Source organism: Anabrus simplex, chromosome 1 (assembly GCF_040414725.1).
Source record: "Anabrus simplex isolate iqAnaSimp1 chromosome 1, ASM4041472v1, whole genome shotgun sequence".
Lineage (NCBI taxonomy): Eukaryota > Metazoa > Arthropoda > Insecta > Orthoptera > Tettigoniidae > Anabrus > Anabrus simplex.
In genome coordinates, this window is record NC_090265.1 from 554,055,752 (window position 1) to 554,082,091 (window position 26,340).

Consider the following 26,340-nt stretch of genomic DNA (forward strand, 5'->3'; position numbering starts at 1 on the left):
ACCTCGTAAACAATTTATTAGAAATTAATGTCATTCATTTTCGTTATTTTCATATTTCATGACCTCTGCTAGGAGAGCTAGGGGTGTTTTACCCAACAGTATTTTTTTCAGATAGTAAGTCATGTGTGTACTAATTTTGTATGAGGGCTATTCTGGAAGAAACACACATACATCCGTAATTTCGGTCATTTTGGACAATTTCTTTTCCACCCCTTCTGATCTCCATGCCGATGGGGGCTGAACATGCACTTCAACGACACTAAGTCATAAGTGTACCAATTGTACGAAGTGCAGGTGAAATCGCTCCAGTATTTCTGAAAACTATGGATTCGACACTATTATTGGTTGCTTTTTATATTTCCATTTCACCCGTTCCCCTAAAGTTTCTACGGGCGTCTGGTCCCCACAGCGTTTCTCACATATAGTAAGTAATATTTGCACCAAGTTTAGTTGATACCTATGCAGGAAAATACACACATACATCCATTATATCGGCCATTTTGGTAATTTTATTTTTCACCTTTTTTCAATCCTATGTTAAAGGGGCTGAACTTGGATTTCTAAAAGTCCGAAGTGTCACTGTTCATCTGAGTGATTCCCCAAACCTTTGTGTTCGACACTATTTTAGTTTATTTTATATCTCACTCACTCCTTCCACACACCCCCCCCCCCACAAAGGGAGCTGAACTTGGACGTACAGTATAAAAAAATCCGGAGGGTCACTATTCACCTTAACGACCCCAAAAACTATTTCCGATTATTTTTATATCTCACTCACCCTCTCGCCTCCCAACCCCAAGGGTGATGTACTTGTACTTAAAAAAATTCCGGAGCGGCACTAATCGTCTCAGTGACCCCGAAAACTATGGACTCGACTCTATTATTATTATTATTATTATTATTATCATTATTATTATTATTATTATTATTATTATTATTATTATTATATCTCTCACCTCCACCTCAACGGAGGCTAAAATTGGACTAAAAATTCCGGAGAGTCACCGTTCACCTCGACGTCCCCAAAAACTAAGGATTCGACACTTTTTTGATTATTTTTATGTCTCACTCCCCTCGCCCCCTCACCCCAAAGGATGCTGAACATAGACTTTAAAAAATCCGGAGTATCATTATACATCTCAGCGACACCGAAAACTATGGATTCGATACTATTTCCGATTATTTTTATATTTCACTCTCCCCTCGCCCCCCCCCCCAAGGGTGATGTACTTAAAAAAATTACTACCATTTCATTCAGGGTGAATACAATATTATTTGTAGCCTAGATTATAGTTAACCATCATTGGTTAACTTCGCTGGCACCAATACCAATTTTCATTAAATTCTCTTCAGCCGTTTTCTCGTGATGCGTGTACCTACATACATGCATACAGATAGACAGACATACAGAAAATACGGAAAATTAAAAAGTGCATTTCCTCGTTACTGTGGACATGACTGATACATAAATGCCATCCTTTTTAAATTATGCGCAATGTACAGACAAAACTCTTATTTTATATATATAGATTCAACCCGGAAGAATCCTGCTTGGTGGCGATGAAATGGCACATAGCTTTTAGTGCCGGGAGTGTCAGAGGACATGTTGGGCTCTATTTGACTCCCGTAGGCGATCTGCGCGTCCTGATGAGGATGAAATGATGATGAAGACGAAACATACACCCAGCTCCCGTGCCAGCGAAGTTAACCAATGATGGTTAAAATTCCCGACCATGCTAGAAGTATAATAGGCTTAACACTGGGCAGAATTTTTTCCGTAAAAGGGGGTTTTCAATGTGTCAGTGTACTGATAATAATCCTTCTCTACTCGTTATCTTATCATTACTAGGTATAAGAAAGACCTTTTTCTCCCACAAACACCTAGTAACTTGTTGAACGATTCTATCAAACACGAATTCTCCTGCCGAAGGATTACCAGCGAGCAGAACAGCATCGTAACTCTGAGACTCCGATTTTTAATCTAAAATGTAAATACCGTACAATGTTGCTGGTTTGCAACATTTATTATCTAAAGTGGAAGGGAATAATCGTATTCAACGGCATTTCATCGAGTGAAAAAAAATCGAATGTTAATTGGTCAATTTTGGAAATATGTCTATACACAGGAAAATTTAGAAGCAAATTAAACTTGTTTCTCTTTATGTTGAGCGAAATTAATTTTATTTGATATGTTCTGTTATACTTGTGTTTCTGTATTCAATTTGTGGCTCCACAAATTAATTATTGAGCGCGAGAATGCCGTTCTCCTTCAATTTAAAACTTATCCCAACCTTCCTCAGAATATTGTCATACTGTATGGTCTGTTCTGCATGTTTCAGAGAGGTTACTACCAGTCATCCTGTGCTGCTCAAGATAAACACAAACGCCTGTCAGGGCTCAGAGACACAAGTCAACTACTTGGAACACGTGCAAGCTGTAATAACACTGAATGCTACCAGACGGGGTGACGTGGAGCTCTTCCTTACGTCTCCCATGGGCACAAGGTAAGACGTATACACTTATCTATGTAAATAAGTTTCTATTTTTTCCTCTCTCCTTCAGAGAAAGGGTATGATGGCATTATGTAGCAAACCGTTGTATGACTGTTTCAAAGCATCCTTGTCTATACATTTCGAATTTTTGTCTCATACCTCGGACTAGTTATACAGAAGTCGAAAACAGGTTCAGTTCAATTTTTATCTATTTGTTTGACAATATGTTATGACATCGCGGGAAAACGGCTCAACAGAAATTCTTGATACCCGGCATTTAATTTCAAGGAGAATTATAATATGCAGTGGCGTAGTAATATTAATGGGGGCGAAATAAGAAATGCCAATTGATATTTAGTATTCACGATCGCATTCTACTCGAAATAAACTTCAGCGTATAGGTCGTGCTCAGTATATACAGCATACATCGAAGACCTGAAAAGTACGGTAACTTTCTGAATTCGAAGACGAATTCTCTTCCCTCAGGATGACTAGCGGACGGGAGAGAAGCATAATAATGAGTCCATGACTCAATTAGTAAGATCATCCGACAGTTTGGAAGGTTGTGGGTTCGAACCACACTGATAACCGATTGGCCATTTTCCCTCTATACTTAACATTTCTTCGATGTGTAGTATATGCACTGGAACTCTCTAATACTTCACGTTGAAGGTTTACCACAAATAAATTCATTTTCTTGCTAATATTAGTTGCATTGAGAAAACTGTACATAATAAAAGTTATAAACAACATAATTTCTCATCGTTGTACGCTTCACGCGTTGTTATCGTACGAGAGAGAATAATGGAAATATTTGCGATTATTATAGTCTTCTGAAATTTCCAACATATCCCTGTAAATAGCAGTTCTGTCTAGCCTGCCTGGAGTCAAGCCTACAGTGTATGTTAGCCGGTTCGAGTCCCGTTGGTCGAATATTGGCCGACAGAGTAGAAGAGGTGGTAGTAAACAATTTCTAATCACTAGATGGCGTGCCAAAAGCCTGGATTCAAATTCGAACCTCTCCGCTGTGTTCATATAGAGTGAGGCTCTTGATGATGATTCGTCCGTCGGAAGGCGACGTAAAGCTTTGAGCAAACCCCTTGGTGTTATTCTCCAGGGGTAGGCTACGTGCCGAAACCGGGTTTCACCTTCTCCCCATCATCATCATCCCATATCCAGGCACGCAGGTCACCCATGGGCATCAAGTAGAAAGACCTGCACCAGGCGAGGCGAACATGTCCTAGGACACTCCCGGCACTAAACTACGATAACTTTGATATTTTTCCTTTTCTGTGATTTTTCTGTCGTTTTCTGCCTCCTTAATATATGGAGTTAACATTTTAATTTTACAATATTAACTACCTCTACCACCCGTCTGAGGGCCTCATGTACCTTGGTTGCACCTTGGTGTACATATAGATATTACAGGGAGTGGCAGTTCTTACTCATAGTCTTAGGTTCCCAGGTGACATTCCAGTCGATAACATGCTGCCATCATGCCTAAACACTATTACCGTGTTTATTTTTAATTTGTTGTTTTGTTTCTATTTCATTTACCATCAATCTGCATTTAGGGCTATCGCCCAGGTCTCAGATTCTATGACAATTGTTTACCTAGTCTTCTATTCTTTTTACCACAACCACCACCACCACCAATCTACATCAGTTCTTGTTTCGAGGCACTTTTGATACGTATTCTCATTATGTTATCAAGTTGTCCTAACTTCATCGTTTCAATAACATACTCGCTTTTTCTCACCTGTACACATCTTTGTTCCTGGACCTTCCATTGCTGTTTCTACTACAGCATTACTATATGTCACCCATTCAATTCCCATATCTTGAACCTGCTAACTATCTATTCCTGGGAACTTTTCACGAATTATATCCATGTACATTTGTCTAATTTCTTCACGTGAAGATTTTCTACCCTGGTTCAACTACAGACACATTTCGTTTTCTGTATCTCATGCCAAGTGATACTTAGCTCACTGCAGCTCAAATAGTGGGTCTGGATCATCGAAAAACCCCAGAAATGCCCGCATATTTTTGGCTTCATTATGATGATGCTTGTTGTTTAAATGGGCCTAACATTGAGGTCATCGACCCCCGCATATTTTTAATACATTTTCTGAATTCAATGTTATTATCACTAGCCTTTCATTTACCCTCACGTAATATTTACGTCACACTACGTTGACACGAAAATCTAGCGGGATAGTACCTTACGGTGTCCGGTTCCACGGCTAAATGGTTAGCGTGCTGGCCTTTGGCCACAGGGGTCCCGGGTTCGATTCCCGCCAGGGTCGGAAATTTTAACCTTGATTGGTTAATGTCGCTGGCACGGGGGTGGGTGTATGTGTCGTCTTCAACATCATGTCATCCATAACACGCAGGTCGCCTACGGGAGTCAAATCAAAAGACCTGCACCTGGCGAGCAGAACATGTCCTCGGACACTCCCGCCACTAAAAGCCATACACCATTTAATTTCATTTCCCTTACCGGTCACCACCCGTATTTTTTAACTACTTTCTAGCGTTGCCTACCAATCCACCATTGTTCACTCTTTGATACTCGGTCACACTGTTTACACACCCTATATAATATTATTTTTTATAATCAAATTATTGGCTTTACATCTCACTAACTACTTTTACGGTTTTTGGAGACGCAGAGGTGCCGGAATTTAGTCCCGCGGGAGTTCTATTACGTGCCAGGAAATCTACCGAGGCGGGACTGAAGCATTTGAGCACTTTCACATACCACCGGACTGAGCCATAATCGAACCTGCCAAGCTGGGATCAGAAGGCCAGCGCCTCAACCGTCTGAGCCACTCAGCGTGGTTTATTGTTGATAAGATCGTACGCCAACTCCCGCTCGGCAATAACGGGCTTCCCTTATGATTCTCCTTTCCACTCATTCTTCGATCGTTCCTTCACATTTTCCTTCCTGATCAACAGGGACTAATGACCTCGCGGGTTTTCAGCTTATGAAAATCATAAAAACCACCACTACCATCACACATTTAGTTCGTTACTACCGGTAAAAAGATTGAGTATTTAACACGACAGCGATGCCTGTCATTAGTAAAACCGTATCTCAGGTAAAATATTGCAGATTGTATTTTCCGTAACTCTTATTGCCGAACTCACAATGTAGAAACAGCCGGAAGACTCCGCGTTTGATTCCCGGCCAGGTAAGGGATTTTTATCTGGATGCCATGGTTGGTCCGAGGTCCACACAGCCTAAATGAGAACAATTGAACAGCTATCTACTTTGAGATAGAATAATAGCCGAGAGGATTCGTCATTCTGACTACACGTCACACCACAAGCTGCAGTCCGTCGTACTGAGCAGTGGTCGCTTGCTAAGCGAAGGCCCACCAGCGCTGTAGCACCATTGGATTTGGTTTGATTATAATTGTTATTATTGTTGTTCTCCGTTAGTATTAGTTATACCAAAATACTGTACATAATAAAAGTTGTGTAAAATATAATTTTCTATCTTTTCCTCTCTGTTCCATGCGTTTATACCTTCCGAGAAATAACAACGGAAATATTCGAGATTATATAAAACTACTTTCCGGAGATATCAATACGTTAGGGAAGAACATAATAATCTCGAATATTTCCGTTGTTATTTCTCGTAAGGTAAAAACGCATGAAAGACAAACATTTTACACAACCTTTACTACGTACAGCGTTTTGGTATAACTAATATTAACGGAGAAATATCATCTTTCCTATCTTGGTCCCCTTCAATATTGCTAATATTGCTGGCCAAATAATATACAGCCTACTGCACAACCCCGATATTATTGAGCTTAAATATAATATTTCAGGGCATATACTAAAGACAATTGGATTGGGATATAGCACCATATCTGAAGTACTTATTTGATTATTGTTTACATGAAGGAATGAATGCAGAGTTGCTATAGTAGCCTCTGTGTATAAAGGAAAGGGTGATAGACATACAGCGTAAAATTACAGGCCAGTCAGTTTGACGTGCATTGCAGGTAAGCTTTGGGAAAGCATTCATCCTGATTATATTCGACATGATTGCGTTATTAGTAACTGGTTTATAGAAGGCAGTTCGCGTTTAGGAAAGAGTATTCCACTGAAGCTCAACTTATAGGATCTCAGCAAGATACAGCAGTTATCTTGGATTCAGGAGATCAAATAGACTGTATCACGATTGACCTATATAAGGCAAATGGGAGACTACAGGCAAAATTGAGTACAACTGGACTGGACAAAAGAGTGACCGAATGGGTAGCTATATTTCTAGATAATAGATCTCAGAGAATTAGAGTAGGCGAAGTTTTATATGACCCTGTAATAATTAAGAGGAGAATTCCTCAAGGCACTATTGTTGGATCTTTATATTTTCTTGTATATAAATATACTAGCTGATATACCCGTTCGCTACGGAATTCTACACTGACTTAGCAAATCTCATGGGATAGTCACCTAATAGCGTGTGAGACCTCCTCTGGCCCTGCGAACTGCAGTGAGACGCCGTGGAAGTGAGTCGACAAATATCTGGTAGTCCTCTGGACGCAGCTGACACCAAATCGTTTGCATAGCGGCCGCCAATGCTGGTCTGTTCGTGGGTGCAGGATCCATGGCACGGAGCCTGCGTTCCAGGACATCGCAGATATGCTCGATAGGGTTCATATCGGGGCTCCTGGGTGGCTATGGCAGTCGTTGGACCTCCGCTGCATGTTCCTGGAACCATTCCCGGGCGACGTGGGAGCGATGTAGCGGCGCATTATCATCTTGAAACACCGCAGAACCGCCTGGGCGCCGGAAGGCCAAACGTGGGTGGTGATGGTCTCCGAGCAGCTCAACATACCGCGTACCATTCAAAGTCTCTTCCAGAACAACTAGGGGGCCCATTCCATACCAGGAAAATGCACCCCAGACCATAACAGAGACACCAGCGCCCTGGACCACACCTTCGAGGCAGACGGGATCCATCGCTTCATGTGGTCTGCGCCATACACGGTGCCTCCCATCGGCGTGGTGCAGTTGAAATAGTGATTCGTCCGACCATATCACGTTACGCCGTTGTTCCAGTGTCCATCCCTGGTGACTGGCGACAAATGCGCGTCATTGTGCCCGATGACGTTGGGTTAACAGTGGCACCCGTGTGCGGCGCCGGCTCCCATACCCCATAGAACCTATGTTCCTACGGATTGTCCACGGCCTGTGTTGAATTGAGCCGCGATTTGTTGCACGGTTGCCCGTCTGTCACTATTGACAATCCGTCTCAGATGTCGCCGGTCACGGTCATCGAGGGTGGCTGGACGGCCGGTCGTTCGTCTGTTGTGGACGGTGACACCCGCATTCAACCATTCACGATACACCCTGGACACGGTTGATCGTGTGAAGCTGAATTCCCGCACCACTTCCGAAATCGCTCTTCCCATCCGTCGGGCACCGGCCACCATACCCTATTCGAACAGTGTCAGCTCACGACGACATTCCATGTTACATCTGTCACATGCACAGCCACTGCTCACAAGGACTCCTATACAACTGCCGCTGGCACAGGGGGCGTGTGGTGCGCAGACAACACACCTGCGCATCAGTGCTCCGCTATCCCATGACATTTGCTCAGTCAGTGTACACTGCATACAGAAATTTAGGTTAGGTACAGTACACGTTGTGAGAAAGACTGTATTAAATTGCATAGCTCTTAACGTTACCCTAGAAACGCGATGGAAAAATCACCGAACGTCTTTTCTCATATGAAGACTGCGATAGGGAATTTTCATTGGAATGGTAGGCGCGCTTGCCTACCGTCATTCACAATCAGGTTTGGGGAAGCGCATTATAATGGCAGACACTCGCTCTTCACCTGTTTTTTTACATGCTCGGAAAGAATGTCTTAGTGGTTTTCCCAACTGAAATGAACATAGGTAATTGCAATGACGTCAGTAGGAATGGCGCGAGTAAAAGCAATGATTTCGCATCAAATACTCGATAAAACCACACTTTTTCTCTCTTTTAACGAACAGTACTACGCTGCCGATCTGACAGTCCAAATTTCCAGAGCTGGAATGACCAGGCCGCAGACAGCCGTGATCCGTGAGCACTCTTAGTTTTGGGGGGTGGGGGAGGTCGAATAGTGGAGAGTCCCAGGGCAAAAACTATGTTCTTTTACTAATCCGTTTCCTAGGAGTAGCCAGTGAGTCGGAAAATTTCAATTCACTACACTGGCGGCGGAAAAATCTATCTGACTATGGAGGCAATTTTTTCCTCCAAGCAAGAGGAGAAACTCCCTCTTCACTGCTAATTTTGAATAAAATGAATGTAAAATTTTTATAAAAGTAAAGAGGAAGAACCTCTTTTTAAGAAACGGCTCTTTTCAGGATTGAATGTTGAGTTATTTAGTGAATTGTGGTGCTATAATTTGTAATATGCCTAAATTGTAATTCTAAACCAGTTCATACTACGACTAATACTACTACTTGAGCCTCTGCCTTAAGACTGCACACTGCTCATTCAAAACAGTGTGTCAGAGTAGGGATCGAATAGCAGGTATACTATGATGAAACAGTGAGTTACGTACCGGCAGTACGGTACCTATCAGAAAATGTATGAACCAGTGGAATGACGTGCTAAAGAAGAAAGTTTTCCAACTCCCCAGCTCTTTCTTGCAAATATTCAGTCAGGCTGTTATACTCGGTACGCAGCAGTAATCCCATCTATCAGAGTTGAGCGGCAGCATAAGAGACAAAGAACATCACCATAAACAATGGTCAATGTAATGCTATTGTTGATCAATGTTAATTGCTTTCAGTATTGTAGGCCTTCACATTTAGTTTCATTCCGACTCTGAAATACCACTCTTATCATAGTAGGTACGGTAAAATTGAATAAAACACAAACGGTCGGAAATTGTATTCTCTATAACTGTTGTTATGTAGTACTTTTCCATAGGACCAATAACATAGGTATTTAAAAAATAACGTTTAGGCGCCTTCCCCTAAACTACAATTTCATACAGGGCGAATGAAATTGTTTATAGCTTAGACTGCAGTTTCGTATTCCCCGACTCTACATACCGACTTCAATTAAATTCTGTTAACCCATTTTCTCGTGGCTCGGCGTTCATATGGATTTGGCAACAAAAATAAATAAATCATGAATATCTGTGTTATCAAAGCCGGTACGGTAACAGTGTATGACATAAATGATCAGAAATTTAATTCTATATAACTTTAGTTACATAGTATTTATCGATAGGACCACTAATAGTATAAATATTTTAGAATTAAATTGTAGGACTTCCCCTAATCTACCATTTCACTCAGTGTGAGTAAAATGACTTATAGCCTAGACTGTAGTGACTCATCCCCGACTTCACATACCTACATTCAATTCTCTTCAGCCGCTTTCTTGTGATGCGTGTACAGACAGACAGACAGACAGACAGACAGACAGACAGACAGAGAGACAGACAGACAGACAGACATACAGACAGAAATTACGGAAAAGTAGAAAGTGCATTTCCTTGTTACTATGGACATGACCGATACAGAAATACTATTCTTTTCAAAATCTGAACAATGTACAGACAAAACTCTTATTTTATATAGCCTATATAGATATAAGTTCCTTTCGTGGATCATTGTAAGTACCTAGTTGTTAATATAAGGAAAGATCTCCACTGGGGTAATCACATAAACGGGACTGTAAATAATGGGTACAGATATCTGCACGGATTATGAGGGTATTTGGGGGTTGTAGTAAGGATGTAAAGGAAAGGGCATGTAAGTCATTGGTAAGATCCCAACTAGAGTATGGTTCCAGTGTATGGGACCCTCACCAGGAATACTTGATTCAAGAACTGGAAAAAATCGAAAGAAAAAAGCTCACTTTGTTCTGGGTGATTTCCGACAGAAGAGTACCGTTAAAAAAAATTTGCAAACTTTGGGCTGGGAAGACTTGGGAGAAAGGAGATGTGCTGCTCGTCCAAGTGTTATGTTTCAAGCTGTCAGTAGAGAGATGGCGTAGAATGACATCAGTAGACGAATAAGTTTGAGTGGTGCCATTAAAAGTAGGAAAGATCAGAATATGAAGATAAAGTTGGAATTCAAGGGCACAAATTGAGGCAAATATTCGTTTCCAGGAAGGGGAGTTAGTGATTGGAATAACTTACCAACGGAGATGTTAAATAAATTTCCAATTTCTTTGCAACCATTTAAGAAAAGGCTAGGAAAACGACAGATTGGGAATCTGCCACCTGGGCGACTGCTCTAAATGCAGATCAGTAGTGACTGTAGTGCGAGACATTCTGTTAACCCTATTTTCGTCATTGTAGCAAATAAATAATCAAACAAAGTCTGAAAAAATGAAACTGCTTTTAACGTTTATATACCAAATTCGAGATAAAATTGAAATAGGCCTATAAGGTAAAAATTTGATGTGAACGGAAACATTATAATTTTATTCGCATGAAGGCGATAGGCTACTTCTAACCGAGGACTTACAAGATTTCCTTGCATATGACATTTTTTTCGTGAGTCGAATAAGCAATTTATTTTGATAAGGATTGTCTGATAAATTTCAAAATATTTTTTTAATTTGATCTTTTCACTGCATACTGTAACAAATAAACCTTTATAGTGGACTAAATGTTAAATATAGAGTAGATATACGCTGTCGGAGACATTTTTGCAGAACCTTGTATGATGAACAATTCTTACTCAAATAATATACAGTACTCTAGGTGTATATTTTATTCTTTAGCCATCACGCGCACGTACGACCGTTTTTCCTTTGACTTGTCTCATTTAAATCGTTACTGTAACATAAAATATACTTTCTGTAAAGTTGGCTTATACTGTTACGGACTTGTTTGTGCAACTTTTAATGCTGAACAATTCTTAACCTTACCCTCATAATGTAGATATTATCTTTAACGGTTTAACTAGCGTAAGGCCGTTTTTTCTTCGACTTGCTCCACTGAAATCGGTAATGTTCGGCTTCCTTTGGTCATATATGCATGTTTCTATACATAAACCTTCCTTGGGGAATGCTTAATAGAATGGTGAAACTGTATCAAAATTCATCCAGTGGTTCTCGAGAATACCATCACAGACTGACAGAGAGACGGATCGAGGACTCCATTTCATACTATGCACAGATTTATTTATTTTACTTATTTGTGAGGCACTTAGTAAACGTTCCTTGGTAGTTTGATATCCTAATGTATTGTAGAGGTCTGTATTAAAAATATAGATGTGTCCATGTTTTCCGATAAGGTTTTCATTACTATGCTGTCAAATGTTTTACATGGAGAGAAATAATTTCAGGAGCCGAAATCGTTAATTTAAAGCTCTAGTTATTATCTCCTTTGAATGTCAGATTGTGTATGTGTTGATATTTTTATGCAGGTCAATGATCCTGAGTCGAAGAGTGAACGATGACGACCACCGGGACGGCTTCACGAAGTGGCCCTTCATGACCACTCATACGTGGGGCGAGTACCCGCAGGGCACGTGGACACTGGAGGTGAGCGTCATAGGCAACATGGTTTGGCATGTCAAAAAAAACTATTAAAACTTGAAACATTCGTAACCTCTTCAATTAAGTTGAATAAATAAAATGATAGATACCAATCTGAATATATCTCCTTATCAATAATTCAAACTACTCTTATGTACAGAATGTCCAGATGTCCTAATTTAACCGGAAATGCCCCGGTATTCAAGAACGCTTACTTTAGTTGTTAAAATACTTACGGACATTTTAAATTATCATCATCAAATACCAATGTCCGCCTCGTTGGCTGAACGGTCAGCGTACTGGCCTTCGGTTCAGAGGGTCCCGGGTTCGATTCCCGGCTGTGTCGGGGATTTTAACCTTAATTGGTTAATTCTAATGGCACGGGGGCTGGGTGTATGTGTTGTCTTCATCATCATTTCATTCTCATCACGACGCGCAGGTCACCTAAGGGAGTCAAATAGAAAGACTTGCACCTGGCGAGCCGAACCCGTCCTGTGATATCCCGGCACTAAAAGCCATACAGCATTTCATTTTCATCAAATACCAAGACTGTATCATTCGATTCGATAGTCAATTGTTAACCAGATATACTCGACTGTAACTTTCGCTCTGTAGTTCTTGAATTCCGCTCTTGTCGATGAATTCTACTTTTTTTTCTATGTACTCATCTTTCTTCAATATGACTATTGTGTTTCCTTTATCCGCTTTCGTGACGATTAGGTTGCCACAGTTAATTTTGTTCTTAACTGTTTTTAATGCCGAGTATTGATTGGCACAATTCGGTTGTTTGTTGGAATTTTCTTGTGCGATTATTTTTAGGGCTTCGTTGGTGGCTATGTTCTTTATTATTTCTGTTTGTGGAGAGGGATTTTGTCGCAAGCAGTTTCTACGTCAGTGATGAGCTGTTTTATGTTGTTTTAGTAATGACGTTCCTGGTAATTAATTTTGAGTCCCAGATTAAAACAGCCTAGAACTGATTAAAGAACTAAATAATATTAAAATAACAGAAACATACGTACGATATCCTTTGACATCACTAACATGTACACCAACATACCAACAGATGAATCCATTAAAAATATTGAAAAACTGAAATAAAACACTTCACTACAAGAAACCAAATAAATTGGTAGCCTTTTTAGAACAACGCTATATCAAATTTGCTTTACATTCAACGACAAAATCTATTGTCAAAGGCGACGATAGGATAGGAAAGGGCTAGGAGTGGGAAGGTAGTGACCGTGGTCTTAATTATAGTACAGCCCCAGCATCTGCCTAGTGTGAAAATGGGAAACCACGGAAAACCATCTTCAGGGCTGCCCACAGTAGGAGTCGAACCACTATCTCCCGGATGCAACCTCAGAGCTACACGCCCCTAACCGTACGGCCAACTCGCCTGGTTGTTAGTAAACATAACCATTAGTTCTAAACATTTGAATCTACTGTAATTTTGAACTGGTATCATAATTATACTGAGCAAGAATTTTCAGAGAGGAATCAATAACTGATATTCCTTTCCCTGTCTTTATCTACTCTTCTCTTTATCGTCGTACTCATTCCACAGCAAGAAAAGATCTGTCAAGATATCCCCTCAACGAGTGTTGAAACCCGCGCTGCTGACGAAACTGGGAACCAACAACGAGCTCGTCGAAGCAGACAAGAAATGAACGTAAAAGAACTGATATTCGTGAGGAGATAGCCGATTTACTGTATGTTAATACGGTAATCCTCCCCTGCAAACCATGTGACCTTGCCACGGTGGGGAGGCTAGCGTGTCCCAATGAAGCAGATAGCCGACCCGCAGGTGCAACCATATCGGATGGGTATCCGTTGAGAGACCAGACTAAGGAATGGTTCATCGAAAGGGGATTAGCAGCCTTTCGGTAGTTGCAAGGGCGGCAGTATAGATGATTGACTGATACGGCCTTGTAATAATACTCAACATGGCTTAGCTGTGTCGATACTGCTACACGGCTGAAAGCAACGGGAAACTACAGCCGTAACTACCTCCCGAGGACATGCAGCTCTCTCTGTATGAATGATGTACTGATGATGGCTTCCTCCAAGGTAAAATATTCCGGAGGTAAACTAGTCCCCCATTCGGATCTCCGGGTGGGGACTACACTAGAGGGGGCGATCATCAGGAATATGGATACTGACATTCTGCAAGTCGGAGCGTGGAATGTTAGAAGTTTGAGTCGTTGTGGTAGGTTAGAGAATCTGAAAAGGGAGATGGACAGACTAAAGTTAGATGTAGTTGGTATAAGTGAAGTAGGTTGGCAGGAAGAACAGGATTTTTGGTCAGGCTAATACAGAATTATCAACACAAAATCAAACAGGGGAAATGCAGGAGTTGGTTTAAGAATGAATAAGAAAATAGGGCAGCGGGTAAGCTACTGCGACCAGCATAGTGAAAGAATAATTGTCATCAAGATTGACACCAAACCAATGCCCACCACAATAGTGCAGGTCTATATGCCTACTAGGTCAGCGGATGATGAGGAAATCGAAAGAACATATCAAGAGATAGAAGATTTAATACAATATGTAAAAGGTGACGAGAATCTAATTGTGATGGGAGACTGGAATGCAGTGGTATGCCAAGGAAGAGAAGGTAATACAGTAGGAGAATTTGGATTGGGACAAAGGAATGAAAGAGGAAGTCGGCTGATTGAATTCTGCACTGATCATAATTTAGACCTTGCCAATAATTGGTTCAAACACTACTAACGACGGCTGTATACGTGGGCGAGGCCTGGAGACACGGGAAGGTATCAAATAGACTTCATTATGATTAGGCAGAGATTCATAAACCAGGTGTTGGATTTCAAAACCTTCCCAGGAGCAGACGTGGACTCTGACCACAACTTGTTGGTCATGAAATGCCATCTGAAGTTGAAGAAATTGAAGAAAGGAAAGAATGCAAAAAGATGGGATCTAGACAAGTTGAAAGAAAAGAGTGTGAAGGATTGTTTGCAGGAACATGCTGCACAAGGGCTAAATGAAAAGACTGAAGGAAATACAATAGAGGAAGAGTGGAGAGTCATGAAAAATGAAGTCAGTAGGGCTGCTGAAGAAATGTTAGGAAGGAAGAAAAGATCAGCTAAGAATCAATGGATAACACAGGAGATACTAAACCTGATTGATGAACTACGAAAATACAAGAATGCTAGAAATGAAGAGGGCAGAAAGGTATACAGGCGATTAAAGAATCAATTGGATAGAAGGTGCAAGGTAGCTAAGGAAGACTGGCTCAAGGAGAAGTGCAAGGATGTCGAAGGTTGTATGGTCCTGGGAAAGGTAGATGCTGCATACAGGAAAATCAAGGAAACCTTTGGAGAAAGGAAATCTAGTTGTATGAATATTAAGAGCTTAGATGGATAGCCACTTCTAGGGAAAGAAAACAAAGCAGAAATATGGCAGGAGCATATCCAAGAGTTGTATCAAGGTAGATGTAGATGATTTGGTTCTGGAACATGAAGAGCCTGTTTATGCTGATGAAATGGGAGACCCAATTTTGAGGTCCGATTTTGACAGAGCTGTGGGTGACCTAAATAGGAACAAGGCACCTGGAATTGATGACATTCCCTCTGAATTACTGACTGCCTTAGGAGAAACCAGCATGGCAAGGTTATTCCATTTAGTGTGTAAGATGAATGTGACAGGAGAAGTCCCATCCGATTTTCGACAGAACGTTGTTATACCTATTCCCAAGAAAGCCGGTACTGACAGGTGTGAAAACTACTGCACCATTAGTTTAGTATCTCATGTCTGCAAAATTTTTATCACGTATTATTTAGAGAAGAATGGAAAAAAATTGAAGCTGAGTTGGGAGAAGATCAATTTGGCTTCAGAAGAAATGTAGGAATACGTGAAGCAATCCTGACTTTACGTCTGATCTTAGAGGATCGAATCAAGAAGGACAAGCCCACGTACATAGCATTCGTAGATCTAGAAAAGGTATTCGATAATGTTGATTGGACTAAGCTATTTGAGATTCTGAAGATGATAGGGATCAGATACCGAGAACGAAGAATTATCTACAATCTGTATAAAAATCAGTCGCAGTGATAAGAATCGAGGGCTTTGAAAAAGAAGCAGCAATCCAGAAAGGAGTGGGGCAAGGCTGCAGTTTGTCCCCCATCCCTTTCAATGTTTTCATAGAAGAGGCAGTAAAGTAAATCGAAAAGGAATTTGGAAAGGGAATCATAGTCCAAGGAGAGGAAATCAAAACCTTGAGATTTGCCGATGATATTGTAATTTTATATGAGACTGCAGAAGATCTGGAGAAGTTGCTGAATGGTATGGACGAAGTCTTGGGTGAGGAATACAAGATGAAAATAAATAAGTCCAAAACAAAAGTAATGGAGTGTAGTCGAACGAAGGCAGGTGATGCAGGAAACATTAGATTAGAAAATGAAGTCTTAAAGGAAGTAGATGAATATTGTTACTTGGGTAGTAAAATAACTAAGGATGGCAGAAGTAAGGAGGACATAAAATGCAGACTGGCACAAGCAAGGAAGAGCTTTCTTAAGAAAAGAAATTTGCTCATTTCAAACATTGATATAGGAATTAGAAGGATGTTTCTGAAGACTTTCGTGTGGAGCGTGGCATTGTATGGAAGTGAAACATGGGCGATAACTAGCTCACAATGAAATAGAATAGCAGCTTTTGAAATGTGGTGTTACAGAAGAATGCTGAAGGTGAGATGGATAAATAGAATCACGAAGGAAGAGATACTGAATCGAATTGGTGAGAGGAGATCGATTTGGATAAATTTGACGAGAAGACGAGATAGAATGATAGAACACATCTTAAGACACCCAGGACTTGTTCAGTTGGTTTTTGAAGGAAGTGTAGGTGGTAAGAATGGTAGAGGTAGACCAAGGTTTGAATATGACTAGCAGATGAGAGCAGATGTAGGATGCAGTAGTTACGTAGAAATGAAAAGGTTAGCACAGGATAGGGTGGCATGGACAGCTGCATCAAACCAGTCTATGGATTGATGACTCAAACAACAACAATGGGGTAGTGTATGAAGATGTGGAAATAGCCTTCTCATCTTTCTATCATTCCCTCTTCTCACACTAATCTCTCTTTGTGCTTTTCCTATTATGTGCTCCTTTTCATATTTCTATATCAGTCATCTCAGGGAATATGACGATAAGCCAAAAAATTAAAGTTCTCAGTGAGAGTAACTTTTTAAACATTACTAAATCACCGATTCACCAAATGTTATCAAACCATTCTGCGTTAGCCTATATGAAATAGCTTTCTAAATAATGGTGTTGGTTTGATTTTGTTGAATCTATATAAATAAAATTGTTCGTGTCTGTTTGTTTGTCTGTTTGTTCCACCATCACGTCGAAACGGCTGGATAGACCTCAACCAAACTTCATATTTAGAGTATACTCATCCCGGGGAAGGTTTCGATATGCATATCATTTTAAAATCTTTGAATACACGGGGGGTTTATAGGAAAACCAGAATGTTTTTTCCACCATCACGTCGAAACGGCTGGATAGATCTCAACCAAACTTCATATTTAGAGTATACTCCTCCCGGGGAAGGTTTTGATATGCATATCATTTTAAAATCTTTGAATACACGGGGGGTTTATAGGAAAACCAGAATGGTTTTTCCACCATCACGTCGAAACGGCTCGATAGATCTCAACTATACTTCATATTTAGAGTATACTCCTCCCGGGGAAGGTTTCGATATGCATATCATTTTAAAATCTTTGAATACACGGGGGGTTTATAGGGAAACCAGAATGGTTTTTCCACCATCACGTCGAAACGGCTGGATAGATCTCAACCGAACTTCATATTTAGAGTATACTCCTCCCGGGGAAGGTTTCGATAAGCATATCGTTTTAAAATCTTTGAATACACGGGGGGTTTATAGGAAAACCAGAATGGTTTCTCCACCATCACGTCGAAACGGCTGGATAGATCTCAACCAAATTTCATATTTGGAGTATACTCATCCCGGGGAAGGTTTCGATATGCATATCATTTTAAAATCTTTGAATACACGGGAGGTTTATAGGAAAACCAGAATGGTTTTTCCACCATCACGTCGAAACGGCTCGATAGATCTCAACCAAATTTCATATTTAGAGTATACTCATCCCGGGGAAGGTTTCGATATGCATATCATTTTAAAATCTTTGAATAGACGGGGGTTTATAGGAAAACCAGAATGGTTTTTCCACCATCACGTCGAAACGGCTCGATAGATCTCAACTAAACTTCATTTTAGAGTATACTCATCCCGGGGAAGGTTTCAATATGCATATCATTTTAAAATCTTTGAATAGACGGGGGGTTTATAGGAAAACCAGAATGGTTTTCCTCCATTTTCTCTTATACTATTGATTTTCTGTAAGCTTCGTTTACCGTACGTGAAACGTCTCTTCATTATAAACAACTTTCGTTATGTTCATAATTTACCTTACTCTTTACATGACGGAGAAATTTACAATTTTCTGCTGGTACCATGCTCTGCATTGAGTGACCGACAGACCGACAACGAACCTACAGGTTACCATGGCAACGTCTCTGACTGCATGCCAGCAGGGAAGTAACGTATTGCCATTTTCCTCATCATGGTTTTAAATTCGTGGTTGTTCCTTAGGTAGAAGGCAAGAGAGGCGTCAATCGGCCTATCTGCGGGATATTGGCGGAATATCGTTGGATGTTATAACCGCCTTCGAATAGATTAAGTAATAACACCATTAGTCATCTTCTTATTATTTGTTTACCTAGGAATCAATGGACCTAAATTTCTCCTCTGTTACCGCTTTATTATATCCATAACTCACACTAGCATAATTTATTGAGGGGCATTTGATTTTCCAATACATTAACTTGGCATTTACATATTTGTCGTTATCCGGCTGTCCTCAGTTATAATCCATTCTTTATTACTTTCAACTCTCTTAACTGTATTATTTTCTTCCTTAATTACGCCGTATGTACGCGAGTGCTACAAACTACTGGATGTATTTCCACCAAGACTCATATTTAGAATACACCTGTCCTTGATAGGTTTTAGGGCAAATATTGTTTCTAAATCCCTGAACTGACTGAGGGTTTATACGAAACCGAAACAGTGATTTTGCACTTCCACAAAATATACACAACCAACGTTAATTTAAATCTACCTGCTTTGGTAGAAATTAATTTCTAAACCTTTTTTCTCATGTGCATCATTTCGATACGAGGATTAATAAGGGAGATATCATTAACGGACCGTTTTTTTTACAAGTCCCATCGGACTTAACTCACGAGCGGGTGCGTGTAAAGCGTATTCCTTACAACTTGAAAACTACTGAAGACATTCGAACCAAAATTCATATTTAGCATCCACCTGTCTAAAGGTACGTTTTAAACGTAAATAACATTTCATGTTCCGGAATGGACTGGCGGTTTATAGGGAACCGAAATGGTGATTTTACTCTTCCACAATATATACAGAACAAGACCAACCTGACTGGAAATCGACCAAACGTGATGGAATTCCACCTCTAAACCTTTTTTTTTCATGTGCATTTTTTCGTCAGGAGGATTAATAAGGGAGATATCATGAATGGTCAGTTTTGCAGGTTAAGTCCAGCGGACATTGCCAAAAAGGTGTTTTACATGGAGCAGATTCCTTATCTATATAAATCAAATCGTAACGATTGTGTGCCTCTACACTGACTATTTTGGCGAAATTTTCGTACAGCTTTCCGTTTAAGGGGTAATAATGACCATCTGCATAATTTTTGGTTTAGTTTCCTGAAAGTCCTAATTTTTACCCGCCTCGCCCAAAATCCAGATTTCGGCATAATCTGCCAGAAGAAAAAGAAGATAATTGAAATTTGACAAAATTATACGTTTTGGCCTGTAACGAACGGAAAACATCCAAGATCATTAAATTTTTCACTTTTTATCCCCGAAGAATATCGAAATATGCAGGCAATTTTAATGATGGTGCAGATCTTCGGAAATTCGTATCACATAACAGATTGCACAATCTCCGTTCAATTTGGAATGATCTATAACCTTGGTCTTATGACTTTTTGCCGTATCTGTATCCCTTTTACGTTTGATTTTTCTCTATTAATGGATGTTAAGTCAATTTGGAATTTTCACATGCATAATTCATACCTTCGATTACTTATATGAAATACAGAATCATCAAACTCTTCACGAAAATTGGCCCACCCAGTAGCCATATGCGAGCCAAATGCCAAGTATGTAGCTGTCACATAATTATCCGAAAAGTAATGTAATGTGAGATTATCTTACAAGAACGTTACCCTGTTCCACGTTTCTAACTCAATCTGACCCAAGAATAGATGACATATCATAGGACCAGCCATTTAGGCCACTAAATCCGGCGTGTCTTATGGTATAATCCTTTGTCGATATGACGTACGTTTAGTAGCAGTTAATCTGTAAATGAAGGTCTTCAATATTGTAAACACGCATATACTTTCGTATGTCGATCTATATATATTCACTGATGTCGATTTGTAGTGATCGAGAAAGGGTTGGTCTGCTATTGTAATCAGTACTCCCCACACCGACTTTGACTGGCAGTATGAAAGGGTTCCTTCTCCAACTCCTGTGTAACTGTCATTAGTAAGGAAGGTCTACAATTGTGATGAATAGTTCACTTCTCGATTTGACTTGCAGAAGGCAAGTGAGCATGTAGTTTTGTTTAAAACTCCCCTACCCGATTGTGTTTGGCAGTAGGCAAGGGTGCCCGCCATTATAAAGAAATGTCCTCATCTAAAATGTGACTGGCATTAGGCATAGTGGCCTGCTATTTTGATGGAAACTCACCAACTTGGTGTGACTGGCAGTAAGCTGGCTGGAAGTAGGAAAATGGGCCTGGCATTGTAATGATAACTGCACAACTCAATTTCGAGTGATAGTAGGGTAATTGCCTGCCATTATAATAAAAACTGTAATCTGTCTGGAAGTAGGAAAGGGGGGCTGCCATTATAACGAAAACTCCCCAAATCGATTCTGTCCGCATAGTAGGCAATGGGGCCTGCAATTATAATGTAAACTTCCCAACTCGATTGTGAATGGCAGTATGCAAGCGAGCCTGCCGTTATATCACAAATCCATAACAAACACTTGACATTGGAAACAACGTACGGGGACCTCCCCATGCTCTTTCTCGGATAACGCTAAGAGACATGCAATTTTAAAACATTCTTATTGACTGCATGCACACTATTTACTTCGATATTCGAATACAATGTAGAATACCGTAGCGAAGCACGGGTACATTCGCTAGTCATATCTATAATGCGACGCGTACATTACGTTATAACTTATTGTTACTATTGTTTGAAAGGATCAACTAATTCCCAGACAATCTGAGCTGCCACAAGGAAATACGTTAAGGCAAAACAAAATAATTTCAATCTAAAACGTAAAATTATACACATATCAATATTTGTAAATTTACAAATTTAAAAAAGAGTTAATAAACAATTAATCAACGTCACAATTAAAAAAACACTTGAAACAGGTAATACAAATCCTACAATTAAAAGTTGTGAATGAGAACATTACCAGAATTGTAAATGTACGTGTGTACAGTATTTTCCAGAATAGCTCTCATCCAAACTCCGTTCAAATACGAATTACTATCTCGAAAAGATTCTAGAGGAGTAAAACATCTTCTAGCAAACCTAGGGGAGGGAATTGCATACAAGAATAATCGAAAACGACCAATAGTAGCATCGAATCCAAAGTTTCCGCGGTCGCTGAGTTGTACTGTGACACTCTGAATGCCGTTTAAGTACCAGTTCAGCTGCGTAGGCATGGCAGAAAGTGGTGATGAAGAAAATGTCCAAACTTACCGAGATTAGTTTGATTAACGAGAAACGAAATAATCTATAAGGCTTGAAATTAAACCCATAACAAGAACTTCTTAACTACAAAATGGTTCTTAATCAGTCAACGTCACAACAACGAAATCTGCAAAAATTATCTTCGCACATAATTAACAGGTACGGTAATAAAATACATAACTTACTTACTCCTTGGCGCTACAGCCCCTGTAGGGCCTTGGCCTCCTGGACAATCTCCACCCACTCTTCTCTGTTGACTGCTCTGGTTCTCCATCTTCTAACTCTCCTACATGTTCCAACCATCGCAGTCTACTACTCTTTATTTCGGCTACTATATCTGGTTTATTATACAGCTCTCTGATTTCCTTATTATTTCTGATTTATTCAGTGTTCTCACATTCAATATCACGCAATACCAATTCATATGCCGTTTCCGTTGCCAGGGTCGTTTATCCATTACATCCGTCCGGTTTCCTTTGTCCATTGGTTCCGTAACGAGAGTTTTTTTTCTGGGGTAGGGTTGTTGACCCCACGCCCAACCCCCAACCTGGAGGACCAGGGTACTGCTCTTAGTCTGGCCCATCGCCTAAGTGGCCCCACCAGGAGTCGTTGCTCCCACTGGCATAGCTCTAAGTGTCATTTGAGCACGCAAGCCTCCAAAAACACCCGGCAATGCCATATTGCCTTCGTCAAGGTGGCAGTACCTGCGGGAAGAATAAAATACCTAAAGATAGACAATAAATAAAATGCGCCACTGTCGGTTTCAGATCAACAAGAATGTGCAACCGAAGGGTAAAGAGAATTACGCACAACTTCGGACCAGGAACTGTGTCGTTCAATAAACTCTGTGATCGTCCGCATTCTGTCTCCACTTTGTTCAGCTTTATCGTACTTCACGTCTCTGCCATGTGCTTTCGTAGGAGAATATCAACCGGGAGAGTTGGCCGTGCGGTTAGGGGCGCGCGACTGTGAGCTTGTTCAAAATATTAATGAATTATCTGTTTTGGATCGTGAATGGAACGGACTTATTCTGTATTGATCAGGCATTATTTTCTTATGTCCACAAATAAAAACCAAAGCGTGTAAGTCCCCCTTTGTGCAATGTTATTAGTAAGATTTAATAGTTCTCTTTAACAGAAGCAGATATGCAAATTCATTGTCAATAATTAATTTACAGGATGATAATGTCCACGTCCACAATAACCAAATAAAATGTATTATAAATAAGACAAGCAGACTTATCTGCTTGAAGCAACTTTTATTAACAATATTCAGAATATTAACGAGGTAACTAAACTCATCTTGATGTTACCGGGAACTGTTTAGTATTCTTGAATAATCTAGAAGTAAAATTTGGCTATTACTTCAATAATATGACGAAATCGCTTATCTTGTTAGATTCAAAGGATAGACAGCATTGACCTTAGTAAGTTGCTGTAACAATGAAAAAAGGGAAAAGAAGAACGAAAACAATTGACTTATCTGGTTTTTCCCCGGAATGAATGATATATGGCTTGACATCACTTGTTTGTTGTTTTCCGTTACTTCTACGAGGGTGAATCAAAAAGTGAGTTACACTTCCAAGTTATGGCCATTTATGGAACCGCCTTCACCTAGGCAACATAGCTATGCCAACATACAAATTTTACTTTTCCACATAGTCCCCAAGAGACTCCTCGGAACGGTCAACCAACTTTTCGAATCCGGATGCGTAGAAATCACCTTCAGCGCTATGTAACCACTTCCTCATCGTTTCGGAATCGTCGTCCACCGAGATCCTTTTTCAGCTTACAGAACACATGATAATCGCATGGCGCTAAGTCTGGACTGTATGGAGCATGTTGCCACTTTAATCGCTGCTGCAGTTCGGACGTTTGGCGGGCCCTGTGAGGTGTTGCGTTATCGTGCAACAAAATCACACCGGCGCTCAATTCTTCCCGCCACTTTTCTGTAATTCAGAAACGATGAGGAGGTGAAAGAAGCTGTCTCCAGGTGATTACATAGCACTGAAGATGATTTCTACGCATCCAGAATCGAAAGGTTGGTTGACCGTTCCGAGAAATTTTTACAGTCTCCTGGAAACTATGTGGAAAAGTGAATTAACATTGTATGTTTTTAGTATAGCTGTGTTGCCTATGTGTAGGCGTTTTCATAAATGGCCATAACTTTGAAGTGTAGCTTACTTTTTGATTCGCCCTCGTAATAGCTGAGAAGAATCTCCTTATTGCAGTCAGAAAACTGCCCAGACATTCAGATTTTAAAATGTTATTACAATGAATAACTATTACATGATGAAGTGTACTGGTGACAGCTTACACCTTAGTCCTCCTCCTATGCTTGCTGTTAGCACTGCATCGGATTGTCACATCCGTTCGCATTCTAAACTGTTGTGGAATAGGCACGTTTTGCTTTAGCGTCTTGTCAAAATCAACTTAATTCATTACGTTTTTTGAGCAGTCATACCGTTTACAGCGCAGCACACGTTCAAGATCTTGGGGGTCCTCTACAGTACACAATACCGAAAAGATTTTTAAAAAATATCACATCGTTACGCTTTGTGAAATAACTTCAATAAAAAAATGGATCCACTGACAACATTCATTTAAACTAACACAACTTTTTACATATAGACGTAAACGATTAACATATATGTGTGTAAATAAAATATGGCATGTTTTCGTGGTGAAGTTTGAGATACATTTTCGTTGGATTTAACTAAACAATCTCATCGCGATGCATGTTATTTGTATCTACTGGTCATGCAACATCATTTAAGAGAACTTGAAGAATTAAAGAAATGACAGTAGGCGAGGTAAAACTTTACCAGAAAACCTGCAGGTTAGTTTCTATATGCTCCGCTGCAGGGCACTGCATTTCGCCGCAGCATGATAGTCTAGTGTTGCTAGCGGCTTAGTTACTTCCGACGAACTATGGCCAACATGTCATCCAGAAATAATCACAAAACAAGGTCATCAACTAACTCCTGCTAAGTGTCCATACCCATCACACTGCTAGTTACAGCAATTCATTCATCCCCGCTGATATCCACCTGTGGAATTTCCCTACCGGCTGAAATTAGAGACATTCCTAGTACTGAGCTGTTCAAAATAAGGGTTGAAAACATTAATTACATATAAAACATAATCTATAGTACATAATCTATAGCAAATACCTAGTATAATGTACTTTCTTCATTTAAATAATAACCGTATGGTGTAGATGATAAGCTTTTCAAGTTAGTCTATAAGTTACACAATTTTAGTATGTTGTAGAATTTAACATACTGTATATTAAACAGTGTATTATGGTTGGGCATAATAGCAGGCTCTTTAGCCTGAGCCACGCCATAAAAAACAAGCCGATGATAAATACATTCATTTTAAAAAAAACATTCTCAGCTATTGACGCACTACTCTTTCTTTATTAGTCTGCGCACGTCCTGGCTAGTGACAGCATAAATTGGTCTAACACACCCGAGCCTCTCGAAAGGAGAGAGTGTTTGCGGAGCGGGAGAACTGTTTCATGTCAGACCATTGGCCCAACATCAAATACACTCTATAGGAATTTTTATTACGCTGTTCCTGGTGATTAAATCTGTGTTGAATTCTGGGAGTGAGGCCACGTTCCATTATTTCCTGCGCATGCCAGTGGTAGTAACCTCAAGATGTATGAGAAATGTCACGCAATTTATGATATTAGGTTATAAATGTAAATACTTTTATAGGAGCGGATTGGTGTGTCCCAGGCATTCGTAATGCCTGTACTAGGGGTAACATTTTTATAATTTAGTCTACGGGTCCCCTGGTAAAGTACTGCCGTAAGTGATCTTATGATCTTGAAAGAGCAGATTTTCTCATGAGAAGGCATTATTTTTAAAAGCTTTATTGTTTCAATACTTTAGTCAGTTCTAATCTGAGCAGCCAACGTTACTGTTCCGTCATCGATTACCTAGAAAACAAATCGATTCTTGATTAGATTCCATGAAATTTATAATTAGTCTTTAAATCTGGCATGTGTACAGATACATTTATGAAGTTTCTCTATTATGTTTCAGGTCACCTTCAACTCACAACAACCCCAGTCAGGATTTATCAAAGAGTGGACGCTGATGTTACATGGAACCCGAGACCCACCGTACAGTGACCTACCAGTATCTGATCCACACTCGAAGTTGGCTATAGTAAAGAAGGCGCATGAAGAACGGGATAAGATGTAGATAGCAGCTCTTCTACTTTATCCCTCCCATTCTTCACACTATCTCCTTCTTCCATCCCTCTATAAACGTGTAACACTTTCAGAATTTGAGTTCAGCTGTTCTGTCTTGGCGGTCAAAGGTTACAACTGAGGAAAATTGCATTTGAGAGAATGCAATTATCCACTTCTAGCTCAGTTCGCTGACGTAATTCAATGACTGCGGGGTCATTATGTTCAATTACTCAGTGTACTGTATAATCATCTCTG

At 40.1% G+C, this 26,340-nt stretch overlaps 1 protein-coding gene across 1 annotated transcript in view; it reads left to right on the forward strand.

Annotated features, from left to right (window-relative positions):
* The window catches only part of LOC136877163 (neuroendocrine convertase 2), a 579,705-nt gene extending 553,610 nt beyond the window's left edge, over positions 1 to 26,095 (forward strand). The window contains exons 12-14 of the mRNA XM_068228426.1: positions 2,340 to 2,504; positions 11,903 to 12,020; positions 25,934 to 26,095. Of these exons, the coding sequence (XP_068084527.1) occupies positions 2,340 to 2,504; positions 11,903 to 12,020; positions 25,934 to 26,095 (445 nt within the window). The remainder of the gene's footprint in view (positions 1 to 2,339; positions 2,505 to 11,902; positions 12,021 to 25,933) is intronic.
* Positions 26,096 to 26,340: the final 245 nt, after the last annotated feature.